The sequence below is a fragment of the Chenopodium quinoa genome, unplaced genomic scaffold, assembly GCF_001683475.1.
Source record: "Chenopodium quinoa cultivar QQ74 unplaced genomic scaffold, ASM168347v1, whole genome shotgun sequence".
Classification (NCBI taxonomy): Eukaryota; Viridiplantae; Streptophyta; class Magnoliopsida; order Caryophyllales; family Amaranthaceae; genus Chenopodium; species Chenopodium quinoa.
The window spans coordinates 3,329,771-3,350,046 of record NW_018744239.1 but is presented as its reverse complement, the minus strand read 5'-3'; the positions used below and the strand labels follow the sequence as shown (position 1 = coordinate 3,350,046).

The 20,276-nt window shown below is 38.9% G+C and overlaps 1 protein-coding gene and 1 long non-coding RNA gene across 2 annotated transcripts; one reads left to right on the top strand and one right to left on the bottom strand.

The window, feature by feature from the left end:
- The first annotated feature begins 2,042 nt into the window (after window positions 1-2,042).
- LOC110694542 (axial regulator YABBY 4-like) lies at window positions 2,043-13,834 on the top strand. The gene is made up of 6 exons (XM_021871723.1): window positions 2,043-2,293; window positions 2,517-2,651; window positions 3,080-3,245; window positions 3,361-3,409; window positions 13,310-13,385; window positions 13,504-13,834. The coding sequence occupies exons 1-6, from the start codon at window positions 2,213-2,215 to the stop codon at window positions 13,603-13,605; spliced, it is 609 nt and encodes a 202-aa protein (XP_021727415.1). The 5' UTR covers window positions 2,043-2,212; the 3' UTR covers window positions 13,606-13,834.
- Window positions 13,835-17,718: 3,884 nt separating this feature from the next.
- On the bottom strand, window positions 17,719-19,649 carry LOC110694188. The gene is made up of 4 exons (XR_002505784.1): window positions 19,229-19,649; window positions 18,783-18,896; window positions 18,479-18,602; window positions 17,719-18,042 (listed from the first exon to the last, which is right to left on the bottom strand). It is a non-coding gene; the product is annotated as an uncharacterized LOC110694188 (long non-coding RNA).
- Between the last annotated feature and the right edge of the window lie 627 nt (window positions 19,650-20,276).

The following is a 20,276-nucleotide window of genomic DNA, read 5'->3' as shown; positions in this document are numbered from 1 at the left end:
CCATGAAAACCAATTTTCAATTGAAAATGTTTTACATTAAACCAAACGGGGCCGAAATGAGACTCAGATTTTCAAGAATATGGGGATGATTTGGTATAGCTTGTTTATGGTTGGAAAAATAGGTATTTTGTTCGTCATAGCCGTTGCATTAGCCACTTGCTCTTGAGGATTCCGAACTGAAAATCTCTTGATGAGAAACTGTAGGCCAAATGTATTTCCAATAATGTGTGGTTGTTGCACCCGGTTGCACTTCCAACCAATGTTGGTCTATTAAAATTCACAACTAGACCAATTCTCTTCCTTTTGTTGTCGATCTTTTGCCGCGTTTCCAACCAACTACAGAGCTTGTTCATTCACCAATACTCAAAATGGCCTAACTGGTTTAAGGCTTATTTACGTGGATTTAAAAATCTCTAAGTTTTTCAAATACCTCATAAGGCAAAATAATGAGAAAAGAACAAATTATGTGTCCACAAAATACTAGTCCAAAAAATTGTCTCACGTGAGATGCACGTGCAATGATAGACTTGTTTTTTCCTAGCAAAAGTTGTAGGTGGTTGGGAATTAAATTTGGGGTAAATTTCAAAAATAGATAATAGAAAGAAACACAAAGAACAAGACATAAAACAAGGTAAAAATAGAAGGTTAAAAATCAGCATGTTTTAAGTTTTCAACTCATTCATAGACTATGGTCAATTATGCAGGCATAACCGTATAAGTATAATATTTCTTTGTTCCATGTAAAGACAAATCCTAAGATACCTCCTTTCTATTTTTGTACACATTTCTAGAAACTTCATCCCCCACTAAAAAAGGTAAAAAATCATCTCACTAAACCCTAATTTAGAAATAATGACACAAAGATATAGGAGGCAGAAAACAACACTTAACAAAATAAGACATTGGTCCCATTTTTCCTTTAATTTCCTACCATCAAACCAACAACATTTTGGAAATCTCTCTTTTTTATGTGATGCCTACCAAGTGTGTGTCAATGTTTGGAAGTAAGTGTGTGACTTGAATTCAATGCATTTATCAGAACTCTAAGTGAGGTCAAAATTCCCATTTCGAGAGTACGTGTACTTGCTTTTCAATCTAAACAAGACTTCCAAAAATTTATGTGTTAGTTGAGTAAGAAATCTATGAATATAATGAAGTTCTCCAATAATTTGGTGTAATGGTTAGGAATGCAAGGCCGATCATTAATGTTACCTATGATGATTATTTATAATAATTCTAGAAAAATTATATATTTTGATGAGTAACAATATAATCTTACGCACGGATCTAGATTTCTTGAAATAGATCCTCCCCTCCTCCTTTTTCATAAGTCATTCAAGTATACTGTTATCCCCTCTTTTTAGAGGGTTTGTACCTAGGTTTAATGTTCAAATGTTCAATGACATATATAATAACTAATTTGCTAGTATAGCTTGGTATTTTACATGTCAAAGACTAATCGACTAGAGTCATTTCTTCATTAATAGGATAAGTTTTTGCTTGTTGAATGTGGAACATTGATCAACCACTATCACTGCGAGTCTATTTTGGACATTCAGATCAGGGACATACAATCATATTAAATAAGGCACATTTATGTATCAATATATGTACCAATTAAATTTACGATGCTAGTGATTAAACTAGCTAGAGTATAAAAGGCCTCTCAAATAATCGATTGAGATTTTTGTGGTTATTTGTGGTTCAAAGAAGTGTATGTGTATGTACATGTCCAAATGATGAAAGGATGACAATTCGATTATCCTAATACAAAGTATAACCATCAATTAATAATCCGCTCCTCTTATTAATTACATCAACTAACCAAAAGGAAAGTTAGATTGCCTATAGATACAATCTAACAAAAATTTGATAAAAGCTACCATATACATATAAGAATTATCACTAACAATTCACTGTCCTCCCTAGCTAAATTCTAAAAACACAAATTTTGGTCATATAATAAATATTATGAAGGATTCATTTATATCCTAGGAATAAATTAAATTAATATGCATTATTAATTAGCTACATATATACTGTTATGTTATAAGTCTTATAACACATGACTCACTTAAATGAAGTCTGTTGTTTTTTCTATATATATTATGCATATACTTGCTCCTACTCTTAGAACCCTAAAAACCTACAATTGCACAATTACATCCAACCCCATTTTCTCTCTCTAAATTCTTGGCCTTCATCAAGAATAATGGCAACACTTAATCGTTTATTTGATACTCAAGAACAAATTTGCTACGTCCAATGCAGTTTTTGTACCACCATCTTACTGGTAATCTTATGTTTTAATAATGTTACTATGTACCAATCTTTTTGTATACATGCGTGATTAATTACTCCCTCTATCTATCCTGAATAAAGATATTGTGACGTCTGTTGATAGAATAATTTGAACTACCAATGTAACAATGTACTCAACCTGATTATCAGGTCCGGATTAGTTTGTATATCTGTGTTTTAATTATTATTTTTTTCTTTTTTATCGTTTTGTGAAGGTGAGTGTGCCATATAGTAGTATGACAATGGTGGTGACAGTGAGATGTGGTCATTGCACTGGTCTTCTCTCAGTCAGCATGTTGAAAGCCTCCTTTGTTCCCCTCCATCTTTTTTCTGCCCTTAACCAAGATCAGGTAATACTAATTAAGTTTACATGATTAATTCTTCCCATATAGTTATCTTAATAACCACATTTTTAATGTTTTTACCTTTTTATTTACCATTCTTATATAATTTAATCTACTTTTATTTCCTTTTGTCATAAATAACAATGGAAATTTGTCCTTCCTAAAAGGAATCATAAAATGTACATCATTTAATAATTATTAGCAATATATATTATGAAATACAATACTACTGAATTAACCTGATATCTTGGATATTTTGTTATTAAGGAACCTCAACTATATTTGTACACAATAAAATTATGAATAATTGTAATCTAAAGTTTATTTTGGACAATTTAACCTAGCTTAGTGAACTTAACTATTAATTTAGAAATGCTCTTGTTTTATTTATATATAGAAAAAGTTTATACATATCATGATTTAATTTTACATAGGTGAATTTTAAGCATCAAGAGGAAGTGGATACATCAAAGGCGCATATGGACAGGCATAGTACTACTTTGTCCATGTTACCCTCTTCAGAAGAAGATAATGACGATGAGGAGGAGGATGAAGAAGAGGATGAAGATAACATTGCGCTTGAACAAATTGTTAATAAACGTATACACTTCAAATTTGATGTTCATGTATATGTTATTGAATTTTTTCGCTTTAGTATCATGACCTAACATGTTCATAATATACAAATATTGTTGTTGTTTTAATTAAATGGCAGCTCCAGAGAAGAAAAGAAGGGCACCTTCAGCTTATAACAAATTCATCAAGTACGTACGTAAATTTGACATTATTATTTATCCATAATTTTTCATTCAAGCGTGTAGTAATTAATAATATACAATGTATAGAAAAATAAATAAATAAATAAATATATAATAAAACCTGTTTCGGTTGAAAACAATGGGACCTTGCCGAAGGTCCACTAAAATGGAGAAGACTGGATTCGATCCAAGCTGTGTTGGGCCGAAGGTTTCCTGCACAGTGAACACACGTAAACTAGCCTCGGGGGTGTTTCCGAGGAAGGCCCCTCCGATGCTAAAGTCAGTACAATGTGTAAAAAGGAAGACACTATGCAAGAGAGTTTGTAGCTTGAGGCTTTTGTGGAGTATTTCTCAATGCAAGAATGAGCATATGAGTTGGAATAATCCGTGTATGAGATAATGTATGTGATGATGCATGTGTTGTTGTGTCTCGTATGTGATGTTATGAGATGTCTTATGTAAGAATATGACTCTCTCCTTGAATGTGTTAATATGAGGGCTTTTATACCTCATCATATTTGGAGAGGTTGGGCTTTAGCCCAATTGGCTTACTTTGTGGGCTGACTTTTGACTTTTGAGCAATTGGAGAGTTGAACCTTGACCTTGGGCTTTTAATTGGATCATTTAGTGCTCAGGCCCAATTTTGACTAAATTGGACCCAAACAACTTGCCCCCCAGACCCGATTCGGAAGAATGACGGGTCGGGTTTGATTTAACTCAGAAAAGGAGGGAAGTAAATGATTTAATTGATCCAAAAATTTGAATTTAAACCGTAATTAATGAGATAACAACGGTTAATGATTTGCGGAAGTTGGACGGATAATGGGCGGTTTAATCACAAGACATGTGTTTAATGGTTACTTAGTGGGTACTTAAGAGAAATTAAAGCACAGACTCTTCGTATCCCGTACCTGGAGATATAAACAGAGGCGCGTCATTCTCCTCACTGATTCACCAACACAAACCCAGAATTCTTCGAGAGAGAATCCAAGAATCCGTATCAAAACTTCGCAAATTCCCCCGAGCATTGAGCTTAGAAGCTGAGACTTGCCACTACGAACTCGTAAATCGGCAACTTTCGCTTCAGATTAGGTAAATTCCTTTGATTTCAGTTTATTTTTCTTCGAATTCGAACTCCTTCCCCTCTTCTTTCGACTTTTCTCTTCGAAATAGTCCATGGCAAGAGGAGTTAGAGGTAGAGCCCGTGCTCCAAGAAGAGCAAGGCCGATTCCCGATCCTAGGAATAGGATTGGGACCTGGAATGGTCGAAGGCCGGAGTCTGACCCTGCTGATGGGATTAGGGCGACTCCCCTTTCCTCGGCTCCTCCTCAAAGAACGGATGAGCCGAGTGCTTCTGGACGGGACGATGAAATTCCCGCTGTCCTTTGGGATATCCTCCCTGGGTTTTCAGAGTGGGAGAATGCCGAAGTCGCTTCGGCCATGATAAAGAACCGCCCCTACTCATGGTGGGTAGAGAACGCCGATCAATATCGATTTGCCGAGCAAATTGAGTTGCACTACGGCATTTTTGAAGCTGATGGATATTGGTGCCGAATGCCCTCAGCATCCGATAGAATCCATCGTCCACCCCCGGGGTATGTGGGGGTGTACACGAGACAGCTTCAGTATGGGCTGAGGTTCCCTTTGGACGTTTTCGTCCGAGACTTGCTGATCCATTACAACATTTCCCTATGTCAGCTAACCCCCACCAGTATCCGAAGGGTGATGACATACTTATGGGTCTGCAAGTTCTTCAGATACGTGCCGAACCTGCACTGCTTCAGAAAGCTCCATCGGCTAGTGCCAAATATTCAGAGTGGGCACGGAAGCCATGGTTCTGGGTGGTATCGGATTGAGTCCCGGCCCCAATACTTGACCATGTGGCCAAATGACTCTTCAGACAAGGACTGGAGAGGTCAATGGATTTGGGTTAGGGCACCCATAGATCCGGGCCACCCTTGTGTCTTCAGCGCTCCCCGGTACTTAGCTGAGCCTGATCCCGAAATGGGAAGTCTAGGTCCCCCCGCAGATAACGGGGCGGATCCGAACCTGGATCAGCAAAATATCTTCGGCAAGCTGCCGAACCCGGGGGGGAGTGGTCGAATGCAGCATATCCCGGAGACTTGGCTCCCCGATACGCATTACGTTTTCCAAGAGAATATGCTAGCAGCTGTTGGCCTCAGCCGAAAGTTTAAGGATGGTAAGCTTCTTCGGCTGGGGCCGAGGCTTTTAACTACCTCTTTTTCTTCTCTCGCTTTGCTTTTTTATGCTGTGCCAACATATCTGAGCTAAACTTTTTCCCTTTCCTTTTTTCAGAGCGGGACGAGACCAACGTTGGTATTAACTACGCTCGTCTTGGTGTTAACCGAGAGCGAGTTGTAACTGAACGGGCCCCGTCTATCACTGAGCCGAGGCATAGGGAAGTTCATCTGGACTCTTCCCACTTCCAAATTGAGGCTGTTGCTCTGTATCAGAGGCAGAAGCCTTGGTGGAAGAAGAGAGACCCTTGGTTTCAGCTGCTGAACGAGGAAGCTGAAGCTGCCCGCACAGCCGAAGAGGTTGCACGAGTACTTGAGGCTTGTGAAGGAGGAGAAGGGTCCTCCAGAGCTGCTGAAGCCGAAGCTGCAGCTAGAGCAGCTGAAGAAGACGAGGCTTTGCTGAAAACCTCGGTGAGCTTTCAGACAACTTTTTTCTTTTCTTCTTTTTTTTTTTTTTTTTTTTTTTTTTTTTTTTTTTTTTTTTTTACTCACACTCTTCTTCCCCCCTGTCTGTTACAGTCTGAAGAGAGTAACAGACACAGAGAAGGCAAAGCTCCTGTTCGTCCCGAAGATCAAATACAAGAGTCTTCAGACTCAGATATGGACGAGCAGCCCCTTCTGAAAAGGCGCCGAAGGATGGCCATCATCGGCCCTCATGACTTTCAGCAGAGGCCGATGACCATCGGCGTCGCAATAAGGGAACCTGAGGAAGGCAATGGATCGCCGAGGGTTCCCCAGCCAACACCCCAATCTCCTCAAAAGACCCCTCCGCCACCTCCTGAGATGGAGGTGGATCAGAGAACTCCCGAACCTAAGGGAGGGGTCCAAGAAGAAATCAAGGAGAGTGCTGCTGAGCACGAAAATAAAGATGCCGTGATGTCAAGTGCTGAAGGCTTCACGACAGATATCGCAAGAGAGGTTGAGGCTTTCGTCCTCACCCCTGAAGAAGAGGAGGTCATAGTACTTGACTCCTCTGAGAAGGACGATGCTGAGACAACCAAAGCTAATCAAGCTCCATCGTCGTCCTTCCCTTCTTTCCAGACTCTGCATTCTGGAGAAATGGGTTTCTCGGCCCCCCGAATTCCAATCCCAGATCACATCTGGGACTTCATATGGGGTCAAAACCGAGAAGGAGCTGCAGCCTACTTCGGCAATTTTGCTGGCATGTCCGAAGTAGACAGGGCAAGGATCTGGTCGCTGAAGGCCACTGCTGGGATGGGCGAATCCAGTAGATCAGTTCCTGACCCAGCCAGGTCTAACCAACTGCTGATGATGCAGGTAATTTTCCTTCATTTCCTCCGAAATTCAGCTCTATTTTTTTTTCTTATTACTTATTTTTTTTGTCTTCCTGTTTTCAGTTCGTGCACAATCAGACTCTCACTGTAGAGCTGATTGATACCCTACAAGATAGGGTAGACGCTGCTGTGCACGAAAGGAAGGTGGCTGAAGAGGAAGTTAAGCTTGCTAAGCTGAAGCAAGCAGCAGCTGAAGAGAAGCAGCAGGAGGTTGAGGAGTACGGTAAAAAAGCTGCCGAAGCTCTGAAAACCTTCTGCGATGCTATGGAGATGGAGGTTTTTCCCCCACTGATGGAAGGGGAAAAATTCCTCCAGGAGCATATGGGAGTGGACGTCTCCAAATTCAAGGCTGCTATTGAGAGCCGAATTCAAGAAGGAACTGCTGCACAAGCTGAAGTGCAGCAGCGTCTAGAGGCTCTTGAAGCCAGCCGAATGGCTGCTGAAGAGTTGCTCTTGGCCAAAGACGTCCAACTCTCAGAGGCTGCTGCTGCTGCTGAAGCTCAAAGAGCTAAATTCCAAGAGGCTGAGGATCAACTGCTGATCCAGAAAGTTGAAGTGGCCCAAGCTCAGACAAAGGCTTTCCAAATTCAGCAAGAGCTGAATGAGCTGAAGGGGTCCTCCTCCAAAGTCGCTGAACAGCTGAAGAAATCCAAGGAAGACTTGGAGGAGACCCAGAAGAAGCTGGCTGATGCTGAGGCTTTACTCAAAGTCCGTGTTTACACCCAAGAGGAATATGAGATGGGTTTCAGAAACGGATTCCGAGTATGCCGAAGACTCTGCCTTCATGCTGAGCCGAAGCTGGACTGGTCTAAATGTGCTGAGTGGGTCCAGAATCCCGAAGACCCTCACATGAAGTATGCAACTCCAGCTGAAGCTGAAATTCTTAAGGCTGAGGAAGCCGAAGAGGAAGCTGAAAGACTGGAGTTGGAAGCTGAGCAGAGGGAAAGGGAGGCTCGGCAAAGTGCAAAGCCCGCCTCTTCTGCTGCTGGGGCTGAGGCCACCATGGGACTCAACGCTGATCAGTCTGATCCTCCGGCTGAAGCATAGGAACTCGGGCAGTCGTCTTCAGAATCTTGCGGTTCATCATGTGCTTAACTTTAGACTTGCCGCTTTCTGAGTTTTTTGCCTTGTTTTTTGCTTCAGCTTGCCTTGTCGTACAGCAGTTTTATTTTTTTGCTTATGTACGTATTTCGGCAGCTGTTATTTTCCGCTTGTGGGCGGCTGCCGATACTGAATTATTGAACTTGTAGCTCAAAAATTTTTTCTTCAGTTGCTTTATTTTTGAATGCTTTACTGTTTCTTTTCTTCAACTCTGCCGAACATAGCTGCACTGCGTGCTTCTTGCCCCCACAGAAATTGAAGTATGACTTTAGTTGAATAAGCAATTTCTGAACTTCTTCAAAATAGATATCCGAAACACAGGGCCAACTTAAGGCAATGCTTCTGGGATACAAGTCTTACTGAAGATTGACTGTCTGAAAGTTGGATATCCGAAACACAGGGCCAACTGAAGGCAATGCTTCTGGGATACAAGTCTTACTGAAGATTGTCTGAAAGTTGGATATCCGAAACACAGGGCCAACTGAAGGCAATGCTTGGGATATTAGCTTTCTGGGACTAACCTCTTTAGAACAAGTCTTACTGAAATTTGACTTCAGCTGAAAGACCAGCGTTCTTAAAGAAGACGTATATCCGAAACACAGGGCCAACTTAAGGCAATGTTTCGGATAATGGCTCTCTGGGATACAAGGCTCAGTTAAGGCAATATCCCAGGATTGTCCATGGACTCATGTCTTTGGAGAACAGGTCTTACTGATGTTTGATTTCAGCTGAAAGACCAGTGTTCTTTAAAAAGACTGAGTTTTGTAAGCCATCTGAAACCCAGTTACCCGAAGGCGAAGGTTTCAGACGAGGCTGATTTAAAAAGGCTGTTATCCTTGATTTTCTGTCTATCTTTGAAAAATGGATACCCGAAACACAGGGCCAACTTAAGGCAATGTTTCGGATAATGGCTCTCTGGGATACAAGGCTCAGTTAAGGCAATATCCCAGAATTGTCCATGGACTCATGTCTTTGGAGAACAAGTCTTACTGAAGTTTGACTTCAGCTGAAAGACCAGTGTTCTTTAAAAAGACTGAGTTTTGTAAGCCATCTGAAACCCAGTTACCCGAAGGCGAAGGTTTCAGACGAGGCTGATTTAAAAATTTTCAACTGTTGCTGTTATCCTTGATTTTCTGGCTATCTTTGAAAAATGGATACCCGAAACACAGGGCCAACTTAAGGCAATGTTTCGGATAATGGCTCTCTGGGATACAAGGCTCAGTTAAGGCAATATCCCAGAATTGTCCATGGACTCATGTCTTTGGAGAACAAGTCTTACTGAAGTTTGACTTCAGCTGAAAGACCAGTGTTCTTTAAAAAGACAGGTTTTGTCAGCAATCTGAAACCCAGTTACCCGAAGGCGAAGGCTTCAGACGAGGCTGAATAAAAAACCCTCAAAGAGTAGATAGAACAAAGAAAATTTTGAAAGGATAAACAGTTGTAAATTTTATATAAATGGCGGCTCCAAGGCCTGTCATTAGTTCAAAATGTACTTACAAAGATTGTTCTGCCCCGAAGGGTTTACACATGGTATTTTTTCAGTACATCAGCATTCCAGTGATTCTTCAACTCAGTTCCATCCAACTGCCGAAGTCGGTATGTCCCTGGCTGAAGCTCATCATAAATTTCATAAGGTCCCTCCCATGTAGCTGAGAGCTTCCCATGGATTCGGCCTTTCTGAACTGCAGCAGCATTCCGAAGGACAAGATCCCCAATTTTGAGAGGCCTTGCATGGACCCTTCAGTTATGGGAGATGAGGTCTGAACTTATCCCGGGCATATCAGCTGCCGAGAAAGTAAACACATCTCTGTTATCCCGCAGGAGCTGAATAAGTTCACAACGGGTGTTAGGATCAAGGTCCATCCCGATTGTTACACATTTCTCAGCATCTCCTTCGGCTAACTCAACTGTTTCAGTCTGTTGGTCCATGTCCATTGCCGATGGACTGGACTCTTCAGAATCTGGTCTGCTGCCAATGTCAGCAGGTGTCCCAGTCTTTGTGTTCTTCGGCTGGCTCTCTGAGTCTTTCGGCTCAGATGAAGAGTCAACCTTTTCCCTTTCGGGACCTTTTTCCCTGGGCACTGATCCTTGGGCCGAAGCACTTAGGCCTTTCGGCTTTTTTGTGCTTGGCTCTCTTTCTTTTTCTTTCTCCTCCTCATCCTTGTCGTCATCTGGGCGACTACTGGATGGCTTGAGGTAGTTGCACCTTCGGGCGTCCTTTTGGTTGCCCTGTATCCTTTCGGGGAAGCCGGCGTCTGAGACGTAAATCATCAGCTGATGATAAGTTGAGACGACCCCTTGGATCTCGTGAATTATGGGTCTCCCCAAAATCACGTTGTACACTGAAGGAGCGTCGATGACCAAAAACTCAATCATGACGTTCCGGGCTGCCTCATCGCAACCGATGGTGACAGGAAGTGTCACCTTCCCATCTGGATAAGTTGAAGCCCCATTGAACCCGGATACCGGATAGGGTACCGGCGTAAGGTGCTTGGGCTTCAGCTTAATTTGGTTGTAGGCCTTTCGGAACAGAATGTTTGCTCCGCTGCCACCGTCAACAAGGACCTTACTGACGTCGTGGTTGGCCACCGTGGCGATGATCACCAACGGATCCTCGTGAGGGAACATAATCCCCCGGCAGTCGGCGGCTGTGAACGTCATGTTCGGCACCGGCGACTGGGGAGATTGAATGTCAGCGTTGTTCACCTGGTGAGTCAAAGCTCTAAGGTGACGCTTGTGCTCCCTCCGAGAGTATATTCCTCCCGAGATAACATTGATCGGAGGGAATTTCCCCTCCGGTTTTTTACTGTTTTTCCGGGGGAAATCAAGGTCCTGCCGAGAGTCCTTTGCTAACCTCTCGGATTCTTTTTTCTCGCGGTGATCCGCGATGTATTTTTTCAAGTATCCCTTCCGGACCATGTCTTCTATCTGGTCCTTCAGCTGGATACACTCCTCAGTGTTGTGGCCCGAAGACTCGTGGAAGTCACACCACTGATTTTTATTTTTTTGCTGATACCACTCTGGGAGTGGTCTCGGCTTTCGGTAACTCTGCTCCTCCTTCGTCACACTGTAAATTTTGGCGCGTGGAAGAGAGAGCGGAGTGTAGGACTCGTATCTGCCTGTGTATGAGGCAAACCTGTCCTTCTTTGGGTCGCTGGCCGGAGATGGCTCCGGAGCCTTTGATTTTCCCTTTGCCTTATGGCCTTGGCCTTCAGACAAGGGTATTTGCCTCTGTTTCCCTCCCCCGGATTGAGGTTGGGTTTTTGCTTTATTCCATTCTTCGGCTCGGATGAACTTATCCGAAGCACTAAGAGCTTCCTCCAAGGTCTGCGGGGTATGCATGACCATGAAGTCTAGGAATTTTCCTGGCTGAAGGCCATTCTGCATTGCAAAAACAGCTAGCCCCTGGTCCAGCTGAGAGACGCTTGATGACTCGTTACTGAAACGGGTCAGGTAGTCTCGGAGGCTTTCGGTTTCCCCCTGTTGCAGACCCATGAGCTCTGCGGTAGTCTTTTCTCGGCGGTTTGCCGTGGAAAACTTGCTCCTGAACTTGGAGGACAGATCATCCCAACCTGTTATGGAGCCTTGCCTTACTCCCTTGGAGATCCACGCTTGCGCGACCCCCTTGAGAGTGGTTGGGAAATATTTGCACCAAGTTGCCTCGGATCTGGGGCAAAGATGCATATGAGCCTCATACGAGGCCACGTGGTCCTTCGGATCCGTGGTCCCGTCATATGTGATATGCGACGGTATTTTAACCGTGGGTACGCGCTCTTCTAGTATCCATTGCTCGAATGGTGAACTAGCGGGAAGCATAATGGCCTTGCCCTTGTTCCTGGCCGAAGGAACCGCGCTCCGCCCTCTCAGAGAGGTAGGAGTGGTTTTCGTCCCTGGCTGGGAAGTCTGGGCCTCGGCTGCAGGGAACGTGAGGCGACTACGCACGCTCGGTTCCTGGCCGCCGAGTCGGTCAAGGACGCTTCTGCGAGCAGTCTCAGGTTCCCGGCGAGTAGATTCTGGCCGAGAAGCTGAGCTGCTGCTCTTATGCGCTGCTGGTCTTGAGGATGAGGATCCTTTAAATAATTGAGAGTTCTTCTTCCTCTGTTTTTCATTTTTCCAAGAATCCTCCTCCCACTCTTCCAGTTCCCGGAAGGAAGGAAGCTTCCCACCGTCATGGTCTAACTTCCTCCGCTGATGCCGGGTATGCGGAGGAGTTCGATCACGAGGCGGTGGCATATTCTGTGCCCTCATTGCCTCCATGAGTACTGCCAGCGCTCTTGCCACCTCTTCCGAACTGGGCCCCGTCAAAGGGGTCTCCGGCCGAGTGTGGGCATGAGGCCGTGCAGCCGATGGTTGGCTTCGGGACACTGAATATGTCCTATGATCAGACTGACCCCTGCTAGACCGAGAGTGGTCCGGCCTATATTGAGAGTCATGCATTATAGGAGATAGGGAATCCTCCTTGTGTGATCCTCCCCCCGAGCCGGCACCCTTGGGAGAGTTCCGGTCCGGCGAGGGCGATGGTGTAGGGGTTTTAGGCTTTTCGCCCGCTCCTTGACGGAGGCTTTTGCTCTTGCGGTTCTTAGCCATGGCTGCTAAGACAATTGCAAGATGATCTTGGTTAGGAATTTGGCTTAAAGATTTTTGAAAGTCTTCCCCACAGACGGCGCCAAATTGTTTCGGTTGAAAACAATGGGACCTTGCCGAAGGTCCACTAAAATGGAGAAGACTGGATTCGATCCAAGCTGTGTTGGGCCGAAGGTTTCCTGCACAGTGAACACACGTAAACTAGCCTCGGGGGTGTTTCCGAGGAAGGCCCCTCCGATGCTAAAGTCAGTACAATGTGTAAAAAGGAAGACACTATGCAAGAGAGTTTGTAGCTTGAGGCTTTTGTGGAGTATTTCTCAATGCAAGAATGAGCATATGAGTTGGAATAATCCGTGTATGAGATAATGTATGTGATGATGCATGTGTTGTTGTGTCTCGTATGTGATGTTATGAGATGTCTTATGTAAGAATATGACTCTCTCCTTGAATGTGTTAATATGAGGGCTTTTATACCTCATCATATTTGGAGAGGTTGGGCTTTAGCCCAATTGGCTTACTTTGTGGGCTGACTTTTGACTTTTGAGCAATTGGAGAGTTGAACCTTGACCTTGGGCTTTTAATTGGATCATTTAGTGCTCAGGCCCAATTTTGACTAAATTGGACCCAAACAAAACCTTAATAATTTACATGTGTATTTTGTATTATAGAGAAGAAATCAGGAGGTTGAAGGCTAGGAATCCTAACATGACTCATAAGGAAGCCTTTAGCACTGCTGCTAAAAATGTAAGCTTAAATTTGTCACCTTTTTTATTGGATTTAATGATAAAACGTACAAATTAAAATTTTAAATGTCTATAGTACTTTTATTTGATTTTTTTTTTCTTTGTTAATAATTTTGCAGTGGGCTCATTTCCCGTCGGTCCAACATGAAGTTGATGAAGATAATGATAGCTATGAGAACAGCATGACACAAAACTTAGACGACGAAGATGAAGCAAATTGATCGAGTTTGTTCTTTATTTTTTCGTATTAACCGATCTTCCTTAGGGTTGAATTCTTAGCAACTAATTTGAGACTGAAAATGGGAGCGTCTCAGTTTGATCGATCTAGAGGTTTTATGCTTATGGTAGTATTTTAGCCCCGTGTGTGTATGTACGAGTTCTATTTAAGTGCTATTGTGTTTGATGAACGAACTATTAATGCATTAATAAAATAGTAGTACTATTATTGTACTGTTTTATGATAGATTCATTAAAATTAATTAATTTATGATCTAATAAACTCAAAATTTCCTTCTCTGAATAATCTCACGTTGAAAATATTATGGCATATGCATGTCGGACATTGTAGCTCTTTATTGATTGAATTGTAGCATTATTAGCATGCATTTCTATAAGTGTACGTAAGCTAATTTTCATGTTAAATAATTTATGGGACTATAAGATATAATTTCATACATTCTTCAACTATGAGAATGTCTATTATAAATTCTTCAATAAATTAATTGAACACTTCGATGAGTCTAATGTTGTGGACAATAAATTCTGATTAATAACTACCATACCCCAATATCGGCAATTTGGATCATAGATCACACCCATATGTGTATTACTTTGTAAGTCAAAATATTTATTTTGTTGTGCGAATGAATTACAAGTACAATACAAATTACTAATAATATATCTGTAGTAGGGGAATTTGAACATATAACCTATTATACACAACCCTCATTCTTAACCACTAATTTATGGCATCATCATTGGTTTTATGTCAAAGTTATACTATGGACGCATGAATTTATAAGTTATATAAATTCCTTAAGCAATTGAATTCCTAGATTTTTTAACTCATCAATAAAATGAAACCAACTTTTTTTTATAAGAATTTTAGTCATTTTGTTGGTGTGGGATGAAAAGAACTAAGAAATCATTGGTTGGTTTTCAATTCAGGCCAAAATTTCAAATTAGGTTTGTTTCTCTACATTATACAAGTCCCTTAGCTTGTTAGGTGACTAACAATTAGCCGAGTTAGGCAAACAGCCTCACAAATCATACAGGCGTATACTCTTATTGGACTCTGTAGTAATCTGTGACCTGTCTTAAGGGTTATTTTATTTAGAATTACATGTATATTGACGTCCTTCTTGGATTCCTATCAAGTCATAATCAAAGTTTTGTAAACATCACATTTCATTATTTATGGCACTTACTATATATGATGAGAGTATTTCTTAAAATAAAGTGAAAAACTTAGCTTGATCAAGTTGTACGTACAATTTCTAAGGTAAAAAATGAGAAAACTGACACATTAAAATGGCATTTCTGTTGGTAAAGGTTTTCAGGTCCATTTAGAAGGCAAAAGATTCAGTGAAAGAAAGCCCTCTAAGCTAAGCTAAGCTAAGCTAGTTGCATTCAATGATCTTATGCAGAGACAACCTCAAAATTGATCGAGACATCTCCACCTTATAACTTCAATTAATAATGAACTAGCTAGCTAAGATTATTATTGTAAAAATAAACAAAAAAAAAAAAAAAGGTGGAAAATGTTGGATCGAAGTTTTAGGAATATAGAGTCACAATCAATTTGACCTTTCCAGTTAAATGCATGCTCTTGGAAATGGCTAGTTCTTGTTTTAGCAATAATATACTAAAATATAATCGATCTACAAATATCTTACCCAGGGGCGAAGCTTGTTTACTAAAATTAATGTCTCTTTAATAGTAAATGTAATAATTTTAAGGGGGCATAGCATTGAAAACATGACTGCAAATCTGGGCCGGGGAGGCCGATCCTCCACCAGGCTCCCCCCCTCCCTCCGCCCCTAATCATACCATCTCTGTTACATATTATTTTCAACTTTTGAATTTATATATAATATGTAACGAAAGTGGTATGTTAATTTTCTGTTACGCTAGAACTTCTACAGTACATGATGTACATACATGCATGATCAAGACTTGAACTACTTTAGCCAAGAGTCTAATTTAACATGATGATCGAAACACAAGTGACCTGCCTTCAAGCTGTTGTATCTATTGTACTAGAGATCAGACCTAATAAAGATACATTCAAATTGGGGTGATTGAAAAGGACATGATGATCAATCAATGAATTGAAGAACTAGAAACATAAAGATGACTGATATTCGATAATTCGATTATAATTATAGAGTTCACCATGATCAATAGATGGTGGTAGGTCGGACAATTTTGTTAAGTGGATTCAACAATAATCTCACATTAACATATAAGATAAAGAAATAGATATATGTATGTCATTATATCCTAAACTTATACTTCGTACTATGTATGAAATAAAAGAATTATGGAGTATTTCATTGTGATTGATTAAAGGTCTCATTACATGTAGTTTGATTTAATAGAACGTCTTTGATAGAATATAGGATTAATATTCTAGATATTCTGTTATCGTTGGATATATTTTGTAATTATCTACCTTTTGAGGTTTCCGAACAAGATTAGGACTCATACTTGTAACCCTATATATTGAAATCAATGGAATTCACTCCAATCTGAGGAGTTTTCACAAAATCTAACATGGTATCGGAGCCAAGGTTACGATCCTAGCTTCCGCAAATTTTATTGTTTTTTTTTTTTTTTTTACGTTCTTTTCCCAAACCACATTCGTCACTCACACATCTTCTTCCTTGGCCCTATCTAGCCGGTTAAATAGCCTCAAATCAAAATTAAAACTGAAAAAAATAATGATATGGAAAGCATGTTAATTTTTCTTTGATTTCTAGCTTTTTTTTCAAGGATTTGTAAGTGAGCAATGATGAATAACTACTACCATGTAAGATATTTCATTTCTTATCATCTTATAATCCAATCCACTCGATATGTGCTTCATAATTTTCCCATTTAATAATTTTAAAACCTTCGTCCACATAAAATCATAAGATTTAGGGTTGGCCAAGTGGAATGAAGTAAACCTAGTGCATATACTTAAATTATAATATCACAATATATGGCTCCACCTCTTACATCATATTCCCACCACACCTCATTACACCAAAGAACATATTCAGTTGTCAAATCTACCAAAAGTAATCTTTCCCTTTTCCATCTTCACAAATAACCTTATTATTGGTCTATTTATAATTAGGCAAAATATATAAAATATAAGGACAAAATTAATTCTCCCCTTTATCTATTTATTTTGAAGTATTTGAACCACGTTTATTTTATCTTTATCAAAATATAATATAATTGACCAATTAAATTTCAAAGGAAGGTTCCTTTTCTTTGTTTTCTTTTCACAATAAGACGATAAACTCAACATTTGCATCTTCAATTTAGGTTAAGGTACATACTAATCTTTAATTTGATTAGATATCAAAGGGTCCCAACATATATAGATCATTATATTAGATAAAAGGACAAAATTAGGCTTGGATTTCAGGTAGTTTCCTTATTGACTTCATTTATGCCTTGATGATAGTCATATTTTAACATTTAGCAAACTAATTAATTAAGACATTCCTAACGCTATCGATTTTTATCTATTACAGTATTAAAATAATAGTTCTACTATTGAGTTACTTTTAAATCAGTTTTCTATCTTTCTTTCACAAAATTTTTAAAAAATCGGGTGTACAATAATTATTGTACATCCATTATAAAGATAGCATAAAATGATTAAAAGTTATCCCTGAAATGAATAAAAGTTACCCCAATATGCGTAAAAGTAACCCAATTCAAATAAAAATTATCTACGCTTTATTAGTAAAGAATCACATTTTAATTGACTAAAAATCAATTATTAGTGATTGAATGTAATTAAATTACCTCTATAAAACTTTTCTTGTTATCTATTTATATAAAAATTGTATTATGTTTAAAGTTATCCAAAGAAAGGCAAAAAGTTACCCTAAAATTAGCTAAAAGTTACCCTTATATTGCTCGATGTACACTAATATTAGTGTAAACCAGATGTATACAAAAGTTTTTGTCTTTCTTTTGGCTCCCTCGTCTTAATTAGTCTTATTAGAATTAAGATAAATGAATAAAAAAGACATATATATGAAGAGTTTAATTTGTAATGTAATAATGTATAAACACGAATCAACCTTGTTAAATGAAATTTCGAGTACATATGTAAAAGATTGAGAGATAAATCATGCATGTCTCAATTCCTATATTTATGTGAATTATTTCCAATCCATATATGGCTAAGACGTAAGCTAAGGCAATCGAATTTTGTTATACATATTTCTGGTATATATAGCATCATATCATTGATCTTTTATAGGTACAATGAATTCATAAACAAGCTAAAATCGACAAATCGCAGAGCTTTATCAATGTTGTTGGTCGATCAAACTATATATCTTGCTAGCTACTAAACTATATATGTAATATCTGTGATCACCTCCAATATCGCCTTCTTGTGAATCTTGGTGATTGTTAAACATGTCTATCTGAAATAAATATAAAATAAAATAAGGAACACCATTACTATTGGATGATATACTCCTCCTTAATAGCTTAAACATATATACGGTGAATGTTGAAAGCTAATTAAGTTTCCAAGTTAAGACATGGATAAAACTACTTCCTTCATAATTAAATTATAACCAAAGTGATTGGACTATTGTAGCGAGGTTGTTTGTACGTCTATTTAAGAATTGAGACAAAATGTCACAAATATCCTTTTTTTTCTTAATCCTTATTCCATATACTATTAATAATTTAGAGCGACTTTGTTTAAAATAAATAAAATTCTATAATACGAGTATGTATTGTTAAGGGCAATATGTAGTTATTTGATCGAATAGATAATATATAATTTACAAGTATTATTTTGGAACAGATCGAGTATTAAATTAATAAATACGAAAAACGGGAAGTGCTTACTTATGAGCGGAGTAGGAGAAACACCATGAAAATATGCTTGAAAAAAATTCCTGTTTTCTTTCAAAAGCTCCCTCCAAATTGCAAAATTGGAGCCAACAACAATACGAGTATTATTTATATGGCTCTACGTGCATGCCATGCATACAATAAACCAGAGAAATGAGTATTAATTTTTTATATAAAAAAAAAATTAATATACTGTTTCATTAAGCAAAGTTATTAATGTCAAAATGAAATAATAACACTAATAATTAATGTATATATATATATATATATATATATTGATTAATAAAGAATAACTAACCTGTAAGTGTAATTAGAGGCTTGATTTTTGCATGTTCAGCCAAAGCCTTAATACATTGGTCTCGGTCGGTCGGTCCATTTGAAGAAGCAAGCACCTTTCTATAAGGTGTTGAACCTGTATATATACATCAATAGAATTGTATAATAACCCATTAATTATAATAGTATTAATATATACTTCATATAATATTAATAAGGTTAGTCCTAACATAATAATTTCATCAAGATAAACGAACAATTAATTTAGGTTGTCATTGAGAATTTCCCTTATTACTGATTATAGCCTTGCCCGAGCCAGGTTAAGCTATGATCGATGGGCAAGGCGCGTTTTTCCTATATTCTCTTGGTTTTTTACCTACAAGATCAACCTCAACCAACCTTACTCTTATCTATTTCACCAAAGGGAAGATCAAATTAAAAAGGAATTTAGTCGAGTGAGGGGCTTACCATCCTAATGTAGCTTTGAGGGTGGCAATGCAAACAAGGTTGGGAGTGATAGTGATGACGATGGTAGTTATGATACATATTTCTATAACTCCAACCTTCAGAAATGGACAAGACAATATCTTCAAAGAAGAATTAAATTAAATAATTCCTAAAGAATAGAAGAGGAATATATATAATCAATGAAATTTTTTATTCAAATGGAAACAAAAGAGAAGGAAAAATTCTTTAAAAAGTGCAAGTTTTTTCTATAATATAAATATGGAGATAGAAAATATGAGGTGTATACATAAGTAGATCAAAGAAGCTAGTCTAAGATATTTCCTTAATTTGTAGCATACTATACTAGTGCATGATTTATATGATATGAGAATATATAATATATAGTTAGGTTGGCTGGTTAGGTGTATAATAGACTAATAGTAAGTCCTAAAGCCCCAAAAAGTTGGGGGTGAGTGAGTGTTGTTTTATCCACAGATATCTAAGTGAAGGGCCAATAAAGCACTTGAAATCCAAACTACGAGATTCACCTCATCTTTTTAAAGATAAGCTAACAAGTGAAGTAGGACTGAAAAAAAGAAGATTGTATGTTGCTCATGAATTGTTGATAGCTAGATATCTCTATATCTTAGTTGTTTCCGAGTACACCTATATTTATGTATTTTCAAAATTGATCTTTTCTGCTCATTTTATCAATTTGAGCAAAATTGATTAAATAAGCAAAATAAAAAATAAAAAAAATACCCTTAGATACACCTAACTCTAGATAAGCGGAGAATAATATCAGATAAGGTATAGTTGTCCTTTTATCTTAGGCCTTAGACATTGTGTTTATTTTCATAGATGATTGGGAGATAAAGACTAGTCCATCGTGGCTTACAATTCAACCACTGGACCAATCATACGGTGCACCTTGATCTTTTTGGCTTAACATTTTTGGGGTATTGGGTCCCACCTCCTTAATTCTAAGTGTATAATATGCATGCAATGTATATAAGTTATGGTCCCCTAAACTCATCATGTTTTATGTATAGGGTTGATTGATCAACGG